Here is a 20,591-nt window from a genome sequence, read left to right as displayed (position 1 = left end):
ACATGGACATATACACAGTGTATTTACTGTATTATACACCATAAAAAAGGTTCTAGTTTCCAGACATGTCCTAAAAAGGCAATACCAATCTGACAACACTATCGTAGGCAATTATTTTGAAGACTATTTCAAAGTATCAATTTGGAAACAGCACATTAGCATTTCCTCTGACCACAGATCCCAGCACTGTGCAGCTATCTGTCTGTGAGAAGCTGCAGACAGATGTTGCCCTAGGAAATCAGCGTAATAGCACACAAATGGAGCAAAGTTGTGTCAAATTTCACACGTGTAGCTGGTGCTTACGGCTACACCGTCTCAGCCTCTGACCCTTCAGAAACCAGACCCTGGCAGTTGTGGTACAACTCTGCAGCAACAATGGCACTCAAACTAAACTGAAAACAGATTTAGCCTCGGCATATCCCGAGCGATAAAAATTGAAGTTTTTGAGGAAAACAGGTGAGTTGTTTAGGAGGTTCTAAATTTGATGCTGATGCAGAATTAATGATTCACAACTATGTGACTTAAAGAACACCATCAAAGCTCAAGACTTGGTCTGATGCTTCAAAATGGATCGAACAAGTAATGGTATCTAAAAATAGGCGGAGGGAAAAGCCCAGGAATTCAAAAAAGAAAAAAAAAACTTAATCCCCTTTTACAGCTCTGTGCACGACAAAGACGAAAATCACAACAAATAAAGAGAAGATGAAGGAATAAACAAACTGAGCACTGCTGAAACTAGCACTTGTTAAAAGAGCACAAGCTGGCAAATTAGTTTTGGGGTCAGACCCTGGTTCAGTCCTATTGTCTGCCTCAACACCAGTTCGTCATGCTTCTGTGGGAAAAATCAAATAAAACAATAGCAGCGTAACAAGGAAGATCAGTCAGTGTTTCACTTAATCCTCTTGATGACCATTGTAGGAGTCATGGATGGGTAGCCAAGAGGGTGTTTAGTAAAGGAAGTGACTCAGAAACTAACGGGGCACTGCTCATACAAGGTCCTGCTTACTCCAGAGGGACAAAAAAAGGTTCTGCCTTCAGCCATGCATCAGCTAAATTAGATTTTCTTTAGCTGAAATGTGTTATTTAGTGCAGCAGATGTGTTTTACTTCATCTTTGCTGTACAGGATTTTGTCCTGCAGTTTATTTTTGGCAGCTAAAGATGCTGTAAAACCTGTAGATGTGTAAAACTAAATATCTCAGAAATAAATCTCTATTCAGTTTGTTATTTAAGCCTGCTGTTTTTGGTGTCCTCAAACACACTTCTCTCTTAGTTTGTTATGCACCCTGTAACCCCCCCCCACACACACACACACACAAACGTTTGCACAACAATCCAAATGGGGACATCCCATTACATTTCTACAGTCTAACCCTGACCACAAACCCTAAGGCTAACCTCACAGGTACCTGACCCTAAAACTAACCTAAACTCAATTCACACCTTGGTCCTAAACCCAACCACCCCCCCCCCCCCCSCAAAAAAATATTGTCCCCACCAAGTAGCAAAAACAAGTACACGCACACACATACACACACAATCTACTGTTCCTCTGCCTTTACACACAGCCAGTGGACGAACAGCCCAGGTCTGTAATTGCTGCCTCTGTGCCGTGGACAGACAGGCAGACTGGGGATTGGAGATGACACGCACCCATTATTAGTGAACCAAGTGCTGTTTTTGTAATTACCAAGGGTTTGGCTGAGCGTGCTGAAACACACTCTGGGATTCACCATTCAGAAGCTGCTTCAGCTCCAACTGGCTGCACAGCTTCTGTTGGTCCAGCCTAAGCAGCAATGGGCCGGGCCTCCGAATGAAGCAGAAAATCTGTTCTGAAGGGGGTTAGAAAAACAAAAAGAATACTTTTTAAAATGTCAAAATCATGAGTATTTCTTTATCCCACAGGATAGCATTCATTGAACCAAGGCAAAAGAGAAAAAAGTTAAAACTGGGCTGTGGTCAGAGCTGGGTATCCTCATCAGCTGTCACACCTCAGTAAATCCATACATCTCTAGATAAGTTACAAGGTTTCACGTTTTTATATCAACAGTTTTTCAGGATGTTTGGAAAGCAGGTTATCATATTTTGGCAAAAAAAGTTTTCTGGTAAACTACAAGCAACCATTTCCTGAATGTGATGCACTTAGAAAATACCAACTTGTAGGCGTACCATAACTCCACAAATCATATTTTCTGAAACTCAAAACAGTGTTCACAAAAGAAAAACAGAAAAGTCATATAAGACAGAGGACAGCAAAGAACGCAGAGCTGTCAGCGCACAGTAAATGATCAGGACACAAACTGTCCATCTGCATACACGCCTGGAAAATAAGAGTTCTCAGGAAGTTCAGATACATATTAGTTCTGCCCAACATGTCAGTGAGAGGAGAAGCAGATAGGAGCCAGACATCCACTCAGGCATGAGGACAGTTTGAACCTAACTGAGCCGAGATGGCCTGTTCTGAGGCTGAGGCTGTGCTTGTTGTGCCGGCAGCCAGTGGCTGCTGCGTACCTGCGATCTCACTGACGATAATGCAACACGGCAGCCCTGAGGGCAGAGCCCATACAACTTTCTCAGCCCTCTCGGAGTAATTGGTGACCCCTGAACCTGGCTTTCATATAAAAGGGACGAAAGGGAGGGCGCAGGAGATGTGTGTGTGTGTGTGGGGGGGGGGGGGGGGGGGGGGGGGGGGGGGGGGGGGGGGGGGGGGGGGGGGGGGGGCATTGTCAACAGAGACATGGCAGAAGGAGAGATGCAGTTAAACTGACGAGAGAAGGACCAAAGTCGGAGGAAAAGGAAAAGTCAAGGCGACGTTAGCCGGGAGGAAAAAGGTTAATCTCTTTAACTGTGGAGAGTTCCAAAGTTCAGAGACAAAAAGTCGACGATCCAGTTCTTTTTGAACAGTGAAAAGTCCACAGCCTCTCCTTTTGATACTGGAGTTTATTTAGAAAATTTAACTGTTGCTGGAATTATATAAAACATATTCTCAATAGTTCAACAACAGATCTATCAGAAAATTATTCTGGATATTTTGTCATTAATAATTAAAACTCTCCGTATAATTGACAGTTATAGTAGGTTTTTGTATTTTGTATGGTCAGTTTGGCCATCTTGAATTGGGATGAGTCTAAAATTAAATCAGCTGTTTCATGCTCAGTAATTATTTTCTAAAAGTTCCATTAAAATCCATCTGATTTTTCATAGGTTGTTTTGCTAACAAATAGAGTTATGATAATGACGATTAAAGGCAGCTCTCAGAATGTGTTGGAGAGAAGTCTGACCTGTTAAAACAAATCTGAGCTCAGAATCTGTAAATTAATCGAGTTAAAGCCATTTTGTGTTCAGTAATTTGTCATGTTGATGGGTTGATTCTATCAGGTCTAGATGGATAATCAAAACTTACATTTAGTGTTTAACTCAAATCTGTCCTGCGAGTCACGAGTTGTGTTGTTAACGATACAAATCAACACACAGGCGTGAGCAAAAGCATTGTTGCTCAGTTTTCATCAGCAGGCAAAACAAGACAAACGACTTTAGAAAACAAAGTTGACTCAGTCATACCCCCAAACTAAGATTACTAACATTTTAAATGATGATCCGACACAAAAAGGCTCCATGTTGGAACCACAGCACGGATGAAGGATGTCACATCTCAACTTTCCCTGAATCCAGCAATAAACAAGTTATTCTTGACCAAAGCTATCCTGTGAGCCACGTCTCTTTCTTCAGGCAGCACAGATCAGTTGGTTTTACTGCATTCATCACTCCAGCCTTGTCGGTGCAGGTTTTCTATGCAGGATGAATCCATTTGTCTCCACTGATGGAAACTAATTGCAAAGCAAACAAATCATCTCTGCCACATTGAGCAGGCTTCTACTCATGGGGCACAGCAGCTACATGGCTGCAGGAAAGAAAAGACTGACTGTCACCGAAATTAACATGGAGGAAAAGGAAGCAGAGCAAGGAGAAGGATGGAAGGTTGGGAGCAAAATGATCAGACTTTTGTGTTATATCTGCAAAGTGTTAAAAAGCATTCTGTTAGACAAACTGTTGCTGTGGAATTGAAAGTGACTACTTCTGAGGAGATCGGAACAAAAGGGAATCAAAGTCCTGTGTGGAAACTCACTCCAAGAACATGAGGAGGCATCTGAGAATAGTACATTAGCATCAAGTTTTGGTGATCTATACAACCATAAAATGATTTTTAATTGAAAAATAGCAGCTTTTGTTTAAAGGAATATATTTCAGCAGATTTATCTGAGTGCCTGATTTACTTTGAACATGATATTTTAGATGGAAACGTGTCAAATAAACTGCCTTCCCTGTGAGGCCACAAAATACATTTGTCTTTTTTTTCCTGTTTGTAACATTATTTTATTTGTCTAAATAAATAAATAAATAAATAAATAAATAAATAAATAAATAAATAAATAAATAAATAAAGGCGTTAAATTTACGCTGATAGATAAGATGCTTTTTTAAGATACATGTTTAGTTATGGATTTTGACTGCAAAAACTTAAAACCTAGTTGGGTAAAAATTTAAATTTTACCTTCTTGCTGAATGTTATTAGTTATTCTCTATCGCCCTCTAGTGGTCAAAAAGTCAACTCATAGTTTGGAAGTTAGACCCCCCCGCCCCCCAAGGTTTTTGTGCAAAACAGAAAAATGCTAGAAGTGTCAGGTTGTTTATTTATGCTTTTTTATGCCTGTACAAAGAAAACAAAGCAAAAAATGATCTTGTTCACACAGATACGGTATATTTCCAATACATGTTTAAAATGTACTGAAGATGCTTTAGTGATCTGAAGGATTTTAAATGTGCCAGTTTTGCCTTAGAACTACAATAAAAAAGTTGATAATTATTTGATCAGATTTATATTGAAACAAAAATAGTGTCCAAATCAGTTCTAAATGAATACACAAAATGCAGCTGCCTTCATCTTTGAAAATCATAATCTGTTTGATTGTTTACATTTAATCTCAACTCTTATCAGATTTCTAGGATGAAAAATGATCCTATTAATAATGTTTTATTTCTCACTGATCCAGTGTTTCCTTAAAACAAGTTAGATGCAGCTGCTAAAGATGTGAGAGGGATACTGAGGTTCCTGTTTCCATCCTTCCAGGAAGCACCAATAATTCGTTTGGGTTTTGAGGTTTCGGCGTCACAGCTGCTGCCACACGGACGTGTCTAAAAGCAAAGATGCGACTGAATGTGGATCCATTCATCACTGCAGTCTCCTCGTGTGTTCTTTCATTTTCCAAAAAAAAAAAAAAAAAGCCGTTTATACGTTTCGCAGCAGCCAGTTAGGAGGAGAGAACCCAGACTGGGAGAAGTAGTTCCACCACCACGGCTTCTCCTCGCGCTCCACTTCCCCCTCAGCAACATCTGGATCGCCGTGGCGTTCAAACTGGTTGTAGGGGTCGAATCGCTCCCAGGTGTCCACCATGGGGAAGAGGTGGTCGTCGATATCCGGCTCCACGGGAAGCTGCATGCAGGAAGGGTGGGGAATGGAGAAGAAGAGTTTTCAACTAGTTTGATTTCTAATTTGCATGTTTTTTTTTAAAAAAACATTTAAGGTGGGACAAATAGATATTCAGATTTAATAAAATTCACACGTTATTCAAAAATACTGTACATCAGCAAGCTCTGGTCAGATTATTCCTTTTTTTGTTTCAGTTTAATTATCGCTTCATTCCAAATATTGGATCCAAACCTTTTGCAGGACAAAGTCGACCCGTCCAGCTTTGTTCATGTTGTGAGGCAGAGAAACTCTTTTACTGACTCTTGAGTAACCCTTAGCTGTAGCGGTCATGATGTGAGTGCCAGAATTCAACAGCCTCCAGTAATCTCCATCCTCAGCTGAAAGTAAGTTATAGAACATTTATTTTTTAATTTAGTTGATTTTGATTCCAAGTTACTGTAAAACAATAAAAGTGAGTACAATAAAACCTCTTACCAAATAAAATAACAATTTATGCACCCATATATTTGATTTTACCTGTGGTGACGTCTTTTCTAATCCCTCTCACAGAGACTGACGCTCCTTTTATCCCATTTCCATCGGAATCTTTGACGACACCTTTAATGCCTCGATGCACCTGTTCAGAGAAGGGAAGCACAAGCATCTCCTCACCACAAGGAAGTTTTGGCCTGGGCTGAGAAAATACACTGACTCTTCAAAACAAAGACATAAAACATTGCATTATTAGTTCATCCCCTTTTTAAATTATTTTCACGGATATTTAAATGTGAACACAGAAACTTACAGACTCCAGAAAACTGAGCAGAGCTTCTTTATTCCTCTTCCATTCTGGGTAAAGCTCGGCCTCGGAGGGGAATTTGTCGCAGCCGAGCTCCACTGTGATCTCCATGCAGTTTGTGTGCAGGTAATTAAAATCAGACATGCCTGCAGAGGGGGAAAGATGGGCACAATTAGAAAAAAATAAAAAAGCAGAAGTAACTATAAATAACTATATATAAATAAGAATCTCACCGCCAGCAAAACTGTACCACTGTGCCCCGTTGATGATGCCCCTCGTCCGGTAGAAGGAGGCGCCGCACCTCTCTGTGTCATTGTTGGACATGGTGGCGTGAGCATCAGCATAGGTACGAGCTAGCTGCTTGAACATCTGATAGAAGATAACTGTCAGGGTAAAAATTCTGTTCTACGTCTTTTTTTGATTTGACCCCAGCGAGCGGGGATCTGTTTATCTGTTAAAAACCTGTTCATCTGGAGTGGGTGAAAACATCCTCTCTTCATTTGGATGTTTGGAGAAGTCGAAGGGGTAGGAGACCACCAGCTCCCCTCCGTGGAGACTGGCGGACTGAACAAACGGCAGTGACCTGACCCACTTCATCACGGCGTAGGTCTCTGGTGCCACCTACAGCTCAAAGAAGGGATTGCATGGTTTTGGGGGTGGGGTCCAGGTTGGAGGACCGGAGTTGTAAGAAATCCAGCTCCCCTGTGAAAATCTGTCGCCCCTACTGGTTAACCTTATAGAGAATTACGGGTCCAGCCCTCCCAACACAGGGGGAACAGATTTTCACAGGGGAACTGAATTTCGTACAACACCGGTCCCTGCAGACAAACTTAAATTTTCCTACCTTGCCAAACCAGTAAGCATCAGGGATCGGGATGTGATCGGTGCGGAAGTGCCTGCTTCGACGGCTCCGATACAGAATGGACGTCAGATCTGGAAAGTTGCGGTTCAGGTCGATATTCTGGGCGTTGGTCCGACCATTAGTCCAGCCATTTAACAAGTGACCCTAAAACATTTCAGTAGATTTCAAACTGTGAAATTAGTCAAAAAGCAAAAGAAAATGGTAATAATAATGATGTAAACATTAGTAGGAGCAGGAATTTGGATAAATTGTATTAGTCAGAAAGAAGTCCGACTATTTTTGTTAATTCACTTGTTAACACACAGACAAGACCATATATCCGTTATAATAAAAAAAACTAAATAGAAGTTGAAGCTATTTTCTTCTTAACATTCAAACTGGGAAGTTTGTTTTTACTCAATCAGTGGAAAAAGAGAATCTGGTGCATCGTTGCAATTCTTTACAGGCATTAACAATAATCTAAAAAGTCTTAAAGCTCCACTCATTTTTATATTTTGCTTTTTCAAATGTACATTTTGAAAGCAAACTATAAAAACATGAGGTATAGCATATGCACATATGCTCTGATGTTCATGCACCCATATAGAAACTGTTTGGTTTCCTATATGTTTGACTTTAGGTATAAGATTGCCTACAGCATTACTCTAATAAATACATCCAATACATGCAAAAAAAGTACAATCAGAAAAGTTTTACTTACATAAATTAATGTAATAACTTCACTTAATTTAAAAATTTCAAGCATGTGTGCATTTTGACACCTAATTTGTGTAAAATGGCCAAATAAGAAAAATTATTTTCTTTTCACTCTTATTTGTTGCGAGTCCAAGAACAAAAACACATTTTCACACACACAGCATCACGTTCATGCAGAGGTTCCTGGAGGGACAGTGAGGTTTAGAAGATGATATAAAATAGTGTTTAGGTTATTCAGAGTTACGTTTGAAACATGCCAGAGTTAAAGAGTTACTGTGGAAGAGTTGAGACAGAAAACATGCAGATTTCCCACCTCCAGCTAAAGTGTTCAACCCACTCTCAGTTTATCTTGACGTTACTAACTGGTTGATCACTTCATCTGAAAGTAGGAGGATCTCTTCTAGACAGCAGGACCGTGAGGTGGGAGGTAGAAACTTGCGAACTCTGATTGCTTCCATGAAAATACTGAAAGTTGCTTCATTTCACAACCCAGAGTTTGGAAAGCATCTCTGCCGCAGCAGATTCAGCAGAGTAGCCCACCTTCCACCTCCACAGCTGAAGCCAACAGTGGACTGACAGCGGATAATGGAGGTTTGTCTTTGTTTCTGTTAACAATATTTACTTCCTGGTTGTTGAGCTCCGGGTCATTGCTATCTTCTACCTCTGAAGCGGCCAGCTCGTAGCCGTCGGGGTTCATGGAGGCCAGGATGTGGATGCGAGTGGTGTTGATGATGGTCTGAATTCTCTGGTTTCCCAGAAGGTACTCGGAACACAGGTACTGGGCCAAGTAGATGAGCAGCTGACGGCCCAGCACCTCGTTCCCGTGCATGTTGCCCACCAACTTGATCTCCGGCTCGACTACGGTGGAGGGACAGAAAGCAGCTGGGTTAAAGTCGCAGAGGAACATCGGCATGCCTCAACATTCCAGAAACACGTCCGGCAGATAAGAACCGAGCTTTGACAGGTTGTTAAGCGATGGACCTCTTTTGCATATGACTAACCTGTTTGTCCATGTGGAGTCAGTGCTTTTAAGGCTAAGTTTCACCTGAAACTCATCAGACTGAAGAAGTCTCTTGGATGAGAGACAAAACGTTTCACTACAGAAGAACCCATCCAGAGGACCTACTTATTTTTTTCTTTTTGATTTTTTCTACCTGGATTACTGAGATGCATCAGGACAACCGAGCTTTAGTTTCATGTTTGTTCTGTTTGCAGCCGAACACAGAGAAGCTGCAACATGTTCAGAGTGGTTGGGATCGCCCACTGTTATTTACATGAAAACTACTATTTAAGGCAGTTAAGCTGAGTATATGTTTGCTCCATGTTATCCCCCCTCCTCTCACTCACGTAGCTCGTGCTGTCCCGGGTTGTCGGTGAACTCGATCACCAGCAGGTCTCGGCCCTCGGTGCTGCGTCCGATGCTGTAAACGTGAGAAATGTGGGAGCACTTGGCTGCGGTCCGTTTCAGTAAGCTGTACATCTGTGCGTTGGAGGTGTAGGTGAACTGGATGATGGTGCTGGGCTCCTCAGGAGACAGGCTGGACAGGGCTAGCTCCTGCCTGGCTGGAAGGGAGGGACAGCAGACATTCAGGAAGGATAATTTTTTTAAAATGCTGTGGTGTTTTCACCTCAGTTTCGGTGAACATGAACCAACGCAGCCGTCTGAGGTTTACCTCTCAGCCTGGCCAGAGGGTCGAAGCAGCCTTCTTCTTCGCTGGCAAAGAAGCGGTCGCAGTCCAGGAAGTAAGGCCAGGCCATGTCGATGGCCTCGAAGGCGTGGCTGCAGTCCTTCCTCAGCGCCTCGCAGGAGCTGCGGCATGGTTTCACCACCTTGTCCTCCCGGCAGGGCGGGGCCAGAACGGAGCAGCCAACAAGGCGGATCTCAGGGGAGCACTCACCGTTGAGAAGACCATGAATGACGCTCAAGAGGAGGTACTCTGCCCCCGACTCCGCCTCAAAACGACTCCGGTGCCCAAGGATGTTTGGGAATATGGTTCTGTGCATAAAGTGTATAAAATGTTCAAATGACAGGGTTTAAAGAAACTTTAATCCTCACCTTCAGCTTTTAAATCCGTCGACCCACCTTGAGTAATCCATTTCATTACAGTAGCCGAGGTTCATCTCTGTGCAGGCAGCTGTTGGAAAAATGTACAGATAAAAACAAGAGTCTGCAATCCTTCATAGAATACTGAGCCTATGTGATGTAACATTTAAGGCAACGAGGGTTGCAACATGTAATCAATAAAAATTGATTATTAAAAGTGTTGGCAACAAATGCCATTATTGATCTATGATGGTATTAATGTAATGATTAAGCTTTAAGTTTTAATTTGCTGACAGTGTCTGAGTGAAGACAATTGCCTTACTTACTTGTCTTAACCTAATACTGCAAATAAAACAAGGCATTCATTGAATTATTGTAATAAGCAGCTGTCTTGACTAAAAGTCTTCTTAACATTTTCGTCACTGACATGAGACTGTTTATGGTCAAACATAACGACTTCACTATTTCACACTTTTATTTCAGGTTACACTCTTCCCTCAAGGACACATTTTACAAAACTCATGGAGAAACAAATGTTAAGAGACTTTTGAGGATATAGCACACATTTGTGTAGATTTTTGTGTACAATGATTTTTTACTGAAGCTATTTGACAAACGTTTACTTATTTGTGCATTATAATTGAATATTATAACCTTTGTGTGATTTGCTATGTCAGTCCATTTTTTTATTTTAGAAGAGGTCAAAATTAAAAAAAATGTTATTTTTTGTTTGTTTTCCAATTTATTGATTAATCAAAAAATATAGTTGAATGATTAATCGAACATTATAATAATCATGAGTTGCAGCCCTACAGGCAATAATAAATGTGATTTTGTTTCTTGGTTTCATCTAAAGCATATCTGAGCTGATCAGCAGAGTTTAAGCTCATGGAAAATTAAACTGTTCCATCTTTCTGTCAGAAAAGTCAGAATGCAGTTCCATTTCTAAGTAAGTCCCTGTAAAGTTTGAAAATATAAGATCCTTTAAACCTAAAAAAAATGAAGTAAATGACCACCTACGTGTTTCTTCTTGTGTGGTGCTGCTGCAACTTCCTGTGGAAGAAAATAACCCAAACATAAAAAGTTCACAAATTAAACGCTAGGGAGAGACATTTTAAAAACATGACAAAGCAGGATGAACTGTGAGTAAATGACACGACTGATGCGGTTTACAGAACGACTGACTGTTTATGCCAACTTAAGTTTCAGTAAAGCAAAACTTCTTTGCAGAATCCAGCTTCATACAATCAGCAACTAAAGATGCAAAGTACAAAGAAAGTCCAAACAATAAGATTTAATTGGTTATAATATTTTGTGTGCAAATGAGAAAGTGGATGATAATAAACAGCTATCCTTGAAGACTTTTCCTGACCTCCCAGTGGTTTTTTTCCCAGCTCCTCCTCCATGTATTCTGCAGTAAGCAAACATGCGCAAATCTCACCTAAAAACTCGTCTCCAGGCTCACATCTCTGCGGGACGCTCCAACAAGTTCTCATGAAGAAAAGCAGCAGCGCCCAAACTTCCAGATGCTTGTGATAAGCACGCATGATGCGGTGAGCTGCGTGTGTGTGATGTGGCAGTGTGTGTGAATGTGTGTAGCTACTTTTCCGTCTTCCCTGCTCCTTGGTAGCTAATTACCACCCGCTGCACAGAAAACTCCCAACTTCCTTTGTCTGCTGCGCCGAGCATCCCTGACCCGGGGATTATGGCTGACTGCTGCACAGATCATATTTCAGTGTGTGTGTGTGTGTGTGTGGGGGGGGGGGGGGGGTAACTTATGCGTGCACATGGAAAAAACGTGGCTTGTAGATGGTTGGGTGGTTGGAAGTGGAGGGATTTATAACCACACATCACAGAGCTGCTCATTTCTTGCACTTTGTTGAAATGTCTTGATTTGAACAAAGAAATGATTTTGTGCATTTATAATGTGTTCAGGCTGAGGAATCTTCCAGCAACAACAAAAACAGCATATTATGAATCACCTATCTTTATGATTCAGATGATTCATATCTTTTTTTTTATTGTTGGGCTGTTTTATTTGGTTTTGTCTTCTTTTTTATCCCGTCGACTGCTGCTGTCTTTTAATTTATTTCTTCTGTACAACACGTTTGGTCCCAGATTTGATCAAAATAACGTCAAACAGTGTGTATTTGTGGTTGTAGCATATATTTAACGTGTTCTTGTGATATAACATCTTCAGACATCCTCATTTGCATTTTGTTTTTACATTCCATTGGCACTTATTAACACAAGCATTAATATTAGCTGTGACATTAGTCCAGGCTGTTACTGACAATGACAAATCCACCGTCACGACACTTCAGATATACACCTAACACAGCAGTGAAAATGATGCTGTGCTTTCCATGTTTGGTAATCTCCTCAGCAGCAGGTAGAACCTGTCGAAACACGAGTTCACGAGTCTGAGAAAGTCCTTTGGTCCACATGTACCGTTCCTGCAACTCAAACACTGCCTTATCGAAGCCCTGCGTGGGCTTCAGTGACTTCGTCCTCATCTGTCAGCCCCCAGTGCTAACCCTGACCTTTCACCTTCCTGACAAGAGATGGAAGGACCAACATGTTTACAACAAAACAAAAAAACACCCCCTCAAATCCACAGGCTCAAGTTTTCCTCGCAGGACAGTTCTCGTCTGCAGTGTCACACATGCTGCTTGTGCTGTGGAGAGACAGGAAGTACCGATCCTTTCTCACAACCCGGCTGATGACGCTCACCAGAACCTTCCTGTACTGGTGCCGCAGGAGGCAGTAGACAAACGGGTCACTAGAGGCCTTGGCATAGATCAGGCATTTGGTGGCGATGCCCCAGTATCGAGGAATGTGCACAGAGGGCAGCAGTTCCACCAATCTGCAGGAAGAAGGAAAAACAGACTTAAAGGAAACAAACAGATCCTTTCTTTAAGGTTCTTCCTGAGGTTTTTCTGTAGTGATACTTTGTTGAAAGGTGACTAAACTGTTTTCCGTTAAAAGAGTTAGAGTTGTAAGTTTTACAAAAGATGAAATGACCCGACATTAAAGCCACGTTGCAGGATGTTACCTCGTTATAACATACGGTGAAAAACAGAGGATGAAGGAACCGATGAAGATGCAGATCTTTTTAGCAGCTCGCTGCCGTCTCTTCTTCTGTTGGGCTAAACACCTCTCCTTCACACTGAAACACAGACACACAGAGACAGATTAGTACAAACGCGATCTGTGTGGGATTACATCAGTGTATGTTGAGGTGCTTTCTGTTTGGGTTCAATTCAAGAGACTCATTATTTCCTAAATCTGGTTATTATGGCTTTATTCTTTATTTGTTTTTTGTTACAGAGCAGCATGGTTAGAGGTTCTTTTCATTAGCTGAAATCTGTGTGATTCTGGAGAAGGCACACAAACTGAAAAACTAGAGTTTTTTTATCCAGAAGTCTGAGTGAAGGGCCTGTAGGTGCCCCCAGTATTAATGATGTCCAAGAAAAATACATATAACTGATCTGTTTTTTTAACTTTTTATTCATGAAAGAACTGTGAAATGTAATTTTTAACCTTACCAAAGCTTATTGGATTTTTACAAAAAAAGGGCCACATGGAAAAAAATCTGACTTTAATCTCAAAATTATGACCTTTTTTCCCCCTCAGAATTAGAAAAAAAAAAACTTAGTTTCCTGACTCTTTTCTCAAAATTTTGAGATGAAGTCAAAAACTTTTTCCAATCCTTTTTCTATAAGCACCAAATATCAGCTGATGTACATGCTTTAGAAACTCAGTGCTGATGCAGCATCAAACTCAATCTGTTGACTGAATACGGATTATATCTAATTAATAATCTGTTGTTATCCTGCACATTAAATAAAACAGAACTTTAATTAAACTTGTGTGAAGGTTTCATGGCAATATTTGAGAACAACTGAGCTGAAAATCAATGTTGTAACAACTTTCACTTTCAGAGTAAAAATCTGAATTACTTTGAAAAACAGGATCAACATACAAATAAACTTGGTTCCACTTTGCATAATTTTTACAAGTCGTGGTCCAATCACTTTCAGCCACGCCCACCTGGAAACTTTTTCCCACTGATTTTGGAGTCTCTGGATTTTACGCACAGATTTGTGACATTTCCCGCCCAGCATACTGTACCTGGGGTGGATATCCACCAGGAGCAGCAGGGCCTGCACTGTGATGACATCGATCCTCTTGCAGTGGGACCTGGCCACCCTCAGAACCTTCAGGTAGGCGAAGCAGAGGACGAGGAGGCAGAGCGCGAAGCTGCTGCAGTGGAACAGCACCGTGAAGGTCGCGAAGGCGCACAGCTGGGACGAGTCGTCCGAGTCCAGGTGGACTGTGCAGGAGGCGTACGCGTGGCTGTATCCCCCCCAGTCCATCATCAGCTGGGTCAGAGAAAAAGTGAGGGACTGCAGCCAGGAGTAGGCCACGATCAGGAAGGCGTCCCTGTAGCGCATCTTGCTGGAATACCTGAGAGGAAACATCACCGCCACCCACCTGTCCACGCTGAGCGCGGCCATGCTCAGCATGGCGTTGGAGGTGATGAAAGTCTCAGAGAAACTCACGGCGCGGCAGAGCAGGTCCCCAAAGGGCTTCGCGCCCGCGGCCACTCCGAGGAAAGTGGCAGGCATGTTGACGAGGGCGAGGAGGATGTTGGAGAAGGACAGGTTCAGGACGAAGATCCCCGGCACGTGAGCCCTCAGCTCTGCGCTCTGAGTGAAACATAGCAGCACCGACAAGTTGGTCAAACACGAGACGACGGCTGAAACCAGGACGGACACCTCCAGCAGGAAGTCCGTGATGCTCATGTCTCCAGGTTCGGAGTCAGCGGCGCCGGTGGGGAGGATGCTGTGGAGGCTCCGCCATGCTCTCCGGTCCTGCCCGCCACCAGCTGACACTGACGCCTCTTGCCACATGCCAGACACGCGCGTGCGCGCCGCTGAGCACGCAGAGACACGCGTAGAGCTGTCCAGTGCTGAAATGTCCAAACAAGGCTTTCCTGTCACCTAAAGTCCGAATCCTCTCAACTGGACCGCTTCAGTGTTTAAATCCTCACTCATTAGAGCTGTTTACCTCCAAGTGAAAACCTGCTAAATGACACCAAATGATCTTTGTGTTTGTTTATTCCCGCTCATGCGCACTATGCTGCGCCTCCTCGAACTCTGTGAGTACCGTGCGCCTCGCACGTGCAGCTGGCGGATGCCTCGTGTGGCGCTTGAACAATGTTCACAGAAGCAGGAGAGACACGGGAGAAGCGGTGTCATGTTGTTTGCACACAACTTGCAGTATGATTTTAAAAAGAGGACTTGTGTGAAGGCTGCAGACATGCTGGGTAAAAATTACAATTATTTAAAATACTAATAATCATGTTGCAACGTCAAAGGCTGAAGGTTTACATATGAAAACATCCAGCTTTAATCACCACACACACACACACACACACACACACACACACACACACACACACACACACACACACACACTGTGTGTGTGTGGGGACACAGCATCTCCAAGGCAACACCACATCTCTGATGTTTGGTTTTCATCTTACACAGCACCAATTAAACACAAAATCAGAAAGAAGTTGTGTTTTAGATGTCATGGGGTGAAAGTGAAGCTCACAGTGAATAATCGATGGTCAGACTCAACATTTTTCTTCCAGAGTCTCTGGCATATTTATATCATTTTTATAACACTGTTAATGGCACCACTAATGGACTTATTATTTGGCACAGACACAAAAGCATCATTTATTTAATAAGCTGAAAATATCCAGTTGCTTCAGACAATTTTTATTTAATTTGTTTTGTGTGGATATGGGTTTTGTTATAGTTCTTAGTGTCATTGGTGTCTTGCTTTTTTTCCCCCTTATTTTTGAATGTATGTTTTTAACATAGAGCCCTGTCACCTTTGGGACAGACAATAAAATCTATCCATCTATCCATTTATCCATCCATCCATCCATCCATCCATCTATCCATCCATCCATCCATCATCAGTCCACCCACCCACCCATCCATCCATCTATCCATCCATCCATCCATCCATCCATCCATCCATCCATCCATCCATCCATCCATCCATCCATCCATCCATCTATCATTTTAAAGACAGGTTGTCCTGAGCCATATAAAAACAGCACAAACAATTTAGTAGTCTTTATAGATAGATAGATAGATAGATAGATAGATAGATAGATAGATAGATAGATAGATAGATNTAGATAGATAGATAGATAGATAGATAGATAGATAGATAGATAGATAGATAGATAGATAGATAGATAGATAGATAGATAGATAGATAGATATGGAAGCTTGAGCCACTTGATTGATTTTCTGGAAACTAATATGGTTGAATCAGACAAGCACAGAATCTCAGAAACGGTGTTTAAGTGGGAAAGAATGAGTGACTCTGCTGAACATAGAAAAGAAAATGATTACTAGGGGTGCACCAATAAACTGACCAGGTAGTTTATCGGCACCAATTTCCTTAATTTTGGGAGATCAGAGATCAGCTTCTCATCTACCTCCACAAAGGTCTGAAAATCAGCCACTGTCCCCTTTTGAGCTACTGTGAGAACTACCTCATGTTCAGTTAAAACAAATTTGTATTGTTCCGGGTTTTTCCAATAAAATAAGACTGGCACATTGAAGGTAAATTGTGACTTTGACATTTAATAGTGTCAGCTGTTTAAAAAAATCTGTATCAGCCAAAACAGGAATGGGCAGGTCAGACTTTTTAAAGATCGGTGATCAGCCAGAAAACTGCAATCGGAGCACCCCTACTCATTCCAAAATTAAAAAGGCACTTAGAAAAAGAACTGAAAGGGAACACGAGGGAAGAAAAAATGAGATCGGCTTGGAAAGAGTGAACACAGAGGGAGGAGAAGAGCAGACAGAATTTAAAGGCTGAAGCTAAAGGGAAATGAGACACACCTGGGAAGAGACAACAAGAATCAGGTGTGGGAGGAGCTGGGGAAACTACACTGTCACAGGGAGCAAATAGACAAGGCCCAGAAAGAAAAATTAAAGAATAAACGAAAACAAAAAAACAAATAAACAGTTCCTCACAAAAACAACCATCAAGAATAGATGTTGAGGATCAAGCAGGACAGTGGAAGCTGGCCTGTTTCACTTCACTTGTTTTTGTAAGTAAACAAACACACACACAGCTGATATTTATTCACAATTTACACCTTTTTAATATAAATATACATTTACCATCAATATGAAAGAAATACTGTGTAGACTACCTTTATGTTTTTAATCGGTCTAAATGATTTTACAGTCCTTAAACCTTTGATAATTTGTTCCACAAATAAAATCTAACTTCTAGCTGTAAAGTCACCCATCATGTCACATAATTGTTTTCCAGGCAGTTGGACTGATTCCTTTTCATTCAGACTAATTCAAAGGTGTGTTTTCTGCAAGCAGTGTTCTTGTGGGCAGCTTAGCCTGTAAACACCATATGATGATGGTAAACTGTATTTCTTATTTTCATGGTGTCTCACATGTTGTTCATCCCCGCTGTCTCTAAAACGCTCAATCATTAGGAGCTTCCTCAACATTCGCAGTCTGTTACCTGCAATGCATTACCATCATTTTATTTATTTATTTATTTATTTATTTATTTATTTATTTATTTATTTATTTATTTATTTTCATCCTCAGTGGAGTTGTCAGTGAGCGTTTTAATTTAAGGAAACCCCATTTTGTTGCTCGAAAGTGAAAGACTTAAAGAGGAAGGAGGAGAATGAGCGATGATGGATGAGGTGATCCCAGTTATCACGTTGCCTCCTGGTTCTCCAGGCAGGAGACTCCGTTATGCAAGCAGCAGAATAAAGCTTTGATGGCAGGGACACTTAAGAATTCCTGTTAGCAGAGGAGAGGTCCATCCCTCTCCTCTGAGCCACTGCCCCTGCTGGATGAGTACTGTATGCATGAGTACCGTTACATAACAACAGCTCCTGCAGTCAGTCATCTGTCATCATTTTTCTTACTTACACCCTAACTTTAGTCGGTGTTTAAACCATAACTAAGTTCCTTGAAGGAGGATTGTGTCTATTTTAAAGCAGAATCCAGCCTGGATCAAAGGCTATAGAGACTAAAACATGAGAACTGACTCTTTTTGGCAGCTGTGACCCTGATCTGTCCACTTTATTAGGTTCAGTTCTTGATAACTTCAGAGTGGGACGTTTGGTGAAGGTGTTGGTAGCATGGCCCCTGCATTAACACAACTGTGAGGAAGAAGACAGAACGGAACAGAAACTCACGCTTGTGTTTCTGGAGCCCGGGGACGTCTGGGTGTGAAAGGTCTTGGTGCTTCGAGCCGCGGAGCAAACGCTTTTGGACGGGAAACTCTAACTCGCACAGACACTCACATGTTCAGAAAACACTCAAAGTCCTCCACGCTCGCTGTCGCTGTCCCTTTCCCACCCTGCCTCTGCTGTTTACTTCGCTCTGAGTCACAGAGCAGCAGTATGGGAGCCTGACGGGGGAGTGAAAACATCCCACAGGAGAGAAAACACTTCCTAATGAGCTGATGATCTCAGATCTTTGACACTTGTTTTATTTGTAGTTATTGAAGTCTACACGGAATCGAAGAGTTTCTAGATTTTTGTGGTTTTTCTTTGATTTGTAACACAACAAAATCACCAACACTAACTGATGCTGGAGTTCAGATTAGATATATCTAATCCTCCTGCTATGTTGCAGCCCGGCTGTCAAGATGGAGTAAAAAGGGTCAAAAGTGTCCATTATTATTTGTTTTTTGTGCAACTGTGACACATATTTCACCTCAAACACATATACACAGAGATGCACACTTTCTCCATATTATCTTTACTTAACTAGTAAACTGTGAGAATGCAGGTATTTATACAACTTTTAATGAGAACCTTTTTCATTCTCATAAACTCCCCCCCCCACATTGAGTGGACGCTCAGCAGGGGTTGGGGGGGCATGAGTATTCTCTACAAGGGAGTCCTAAACATATTACACACTGCAAATCTATGTGGTGTACACTTTATTGCCAAAGGTATTGTCTCACCTGCCTTGACTCACATATGAGCTTAAGTGTCATCCCATTCCTAATCCATAGAGTTCAACGTGACATTGGTCCACCCATTGCAGCTAGAACAGCTTCAACTCTTCAGGGAAGGCTGTCCACGAGGTTTAGGAGTGTGTTTATGGGGATTTTTGATGATTTTTCCAAAATAATATTTGTGAGGTCACATACTGATGTTGGCCAGAAGGCCTGGCTCTCAGTCTCTGCTCTAATTCAAAGGTGTCCTGTCAGGTTGAGGTCAGGGCTCAGGCACCAGAGTCTGCCATCCATGTCTTTATGGACTGTTACTTTGTGCCTTTTCCGGGTCCGGGAGGAGATTCTATCCCAGGTGGAGGATTTTAAGTATCTCTGGGTCTTGTTTACAAATGAGGGAAGAATGGAGCGGGAGATCGACAGGTGGATTGGTGCTGCATCTGCAGTGATGTGGGCGCTGCACCGGTCTGCTGTGGTGAAGCGGGAGCTGAGCCAGAAGGCGAAGCTCTACATTTCTACCATCCCATATGGTCACAAGTAAGAATGAGATGGTGGATACAAGGTGCCAAAATGAGTTTCCTCTGCAGGGTGTCTGGGCTCTCCCTTAGAGATACGATATGAAGCTCAGTCATCCAGGAGGGACTCAGAGTAGAGCCGCTGCTCCTCCACGTCGAGAGGAGCCAGTTGAGGTGGTTCATCTGGTTAGGGTGCCTCCTGGACTCCTCCCTGGTGAGGTGTTCTGGACACGTCCCACTGGGAGGAGACCCAGAGGAAGACCCAGGACACGCTGGAGGGACTATGTTTCTCAGCTGGCCTGGGAACACCTTGGGATTCCCCCAGAGGAGCTGGTCCAAGTGGCTGGGGAGAAGGATGTCTGTGTCTCTCTGCTGAGGCTGCTGCCCAGAGACCTGACCCTGGATAAGAGGAAGAAAACGGACAGAACGGACAGGCTTTGTGTACTGGTGCAGTCATTTGGATGGGTGAGCAACTACTTTTGGCAATGGAGTGTAGTTACTGTCAGAGCTCAGAAAATGAGCAGCAGAAATAAAATGATGACAGCCCTGGAAGCACTGGTACTTCTCTTCGATCATGACCGTGAAATAGATGATGTGTTTTAACCATTCATGTAAAACATGGTTATATACAGTAGTCTTCATCATCAAGTAAAGAACTGAGAAAACTGTGTGAAGAAAATATAATAAAGACAGTGCCAGGGCCTACTAACTTGTGTCACAGAGATCAAGCCAGTCTTTGATAATCATGCCCAGTTCAGTACAGATAATCGTTCTTGAAGAGACTAATCTAGAATGAAGCTGTGTTTTGTGGGGAGGAATGGAGGAGGAAGGTCCTCATCCTGGCTGGGGTCTACAAGTCAAAGGATGAATTAATCAAGTAAACAAGTTATCTATGACATGCAGAGACAGGCAGGGATATATTTCATGCTACAGTGTCTCTGGAGACTCTGTATATTTTCTCCTGAGTAATCCAGTTTGATAATTCAGACAAGAGCTGTCAGACAGGAAACAGACAAACTGCCAGATATTGGGACAATGTGGCACAACTGGGTTGAGCAACTTCCACTGCTTTAAGCCCTAATGTCACAGAGGTGAAGAGCTCATTTAGGCAATAAAGTTTATTTTTCAATACAAATCTTCATGACTCATTTGTCTTATTTTTTTAGCT

General features: G+C 42.2%; 2 protein-coding genes across 4 annotated transcripts; both read right to left on the bottom strand.

Annotated features, from left to right (window-relative positions):
* Nucleotides 1-4,859: 4,859 nt before the first annotated feature.
* Nucleotides 4,860-11,555, bottom strand: cpz (carboxypeptidase Z). Of its 3 annotated transcripts, none has more exons than XM_014025410.1 (13): nt 11,308-11,555; nt 10,887-10,919; nt 9,906-9,957; nt 9,496-9,818; nt 9,170-9,385; nt 8,484-8,680; nt 7,109-7,270; nt 6,727-6,885; nt 6,498-6,633; nt 6,271-6,410; nt 6,003-6,102; nt 5,718-5,863; nt 4,860-5,489 (listed from the first exon to the last, which is right to left on the bottom strand). In XM_014025410.1, exons 1-13 carry the CDS (start codon nt 11,411-11,413, stop codon nt 5,286-5,288), a joined length of 1,974 nt encoding a protein of 657 aa, XP_013880864.1. In that variant the 5' UTR covers nt 11,414-11,555; the 3' UTR covers nt 4,860-5,285. The 3 variants fall into 3 exon arrangements, with proteins under 3 accessions (XP_013880864.1, XP_013880863.1, XP_013880866.1); XM_014025409.1 differs by having other exon boundaries at nt 8,445-8,680; nt 11,308-11,554; XM_014025412.1 differs by lacking the exons at nt 9,906-9,957; nt 10,887-10,919; nt 11,308-11,555 and having other exon boundaries at nt 8,445-8,680; nt 9,170-9,381; nt 9,496-9,737.
* Nucleotides 11,556-11,964: 409 nt separating this feature from the next.
* On the bottom strand, nt 11,965-15,822 carry LOC106529889 (G-protein coupled receptor 26). Its single transcript, XM_014025417.1, has 3 exons — nt 14,001-15,822; nt 12,922-13,035; nt 11,965-12,732 (listed from the first exon to the last, which is right to left on the bottom strand). The coding sequence occupies exons 1-3, from the start codon at nt 14,780-14,782 to the stop codon at nt 12,489-12,491; spliced, it is 1,140 nt and encodes a 379-aa protein (XP_013880871.1). The 5' UTR covers nt 14,783-15,822; the 3' UTR covers nt 11,965-12,488.
* Nucleotides 15,823-20,591: the final 4,769 nt, after the last annotated feature.

This window comes from Austrofundulus limnaeus, unplaced genomic scaffold (genome assembly GCF_001266775.1).
Source record: "Austrofundulus limnaeus strain Quisiro unplaced genomic scaffold, Austrofundulus_limnaeus-1.0 Scaffold473, whole genome shotgun sequence".
Taxonomy (NCBI): domain Eukaryota; kingdom Metazoa; phylum Chordata; class Actinopteri; order Cyprinodontiformes; family Rivulidae; genus Austrofundulus; species Austrofundulus limnaeus.
Note: the sequence above shows the minus strand (reverse complement) of the source record. Positions and strands in the feature narration are given on the sequence as shown.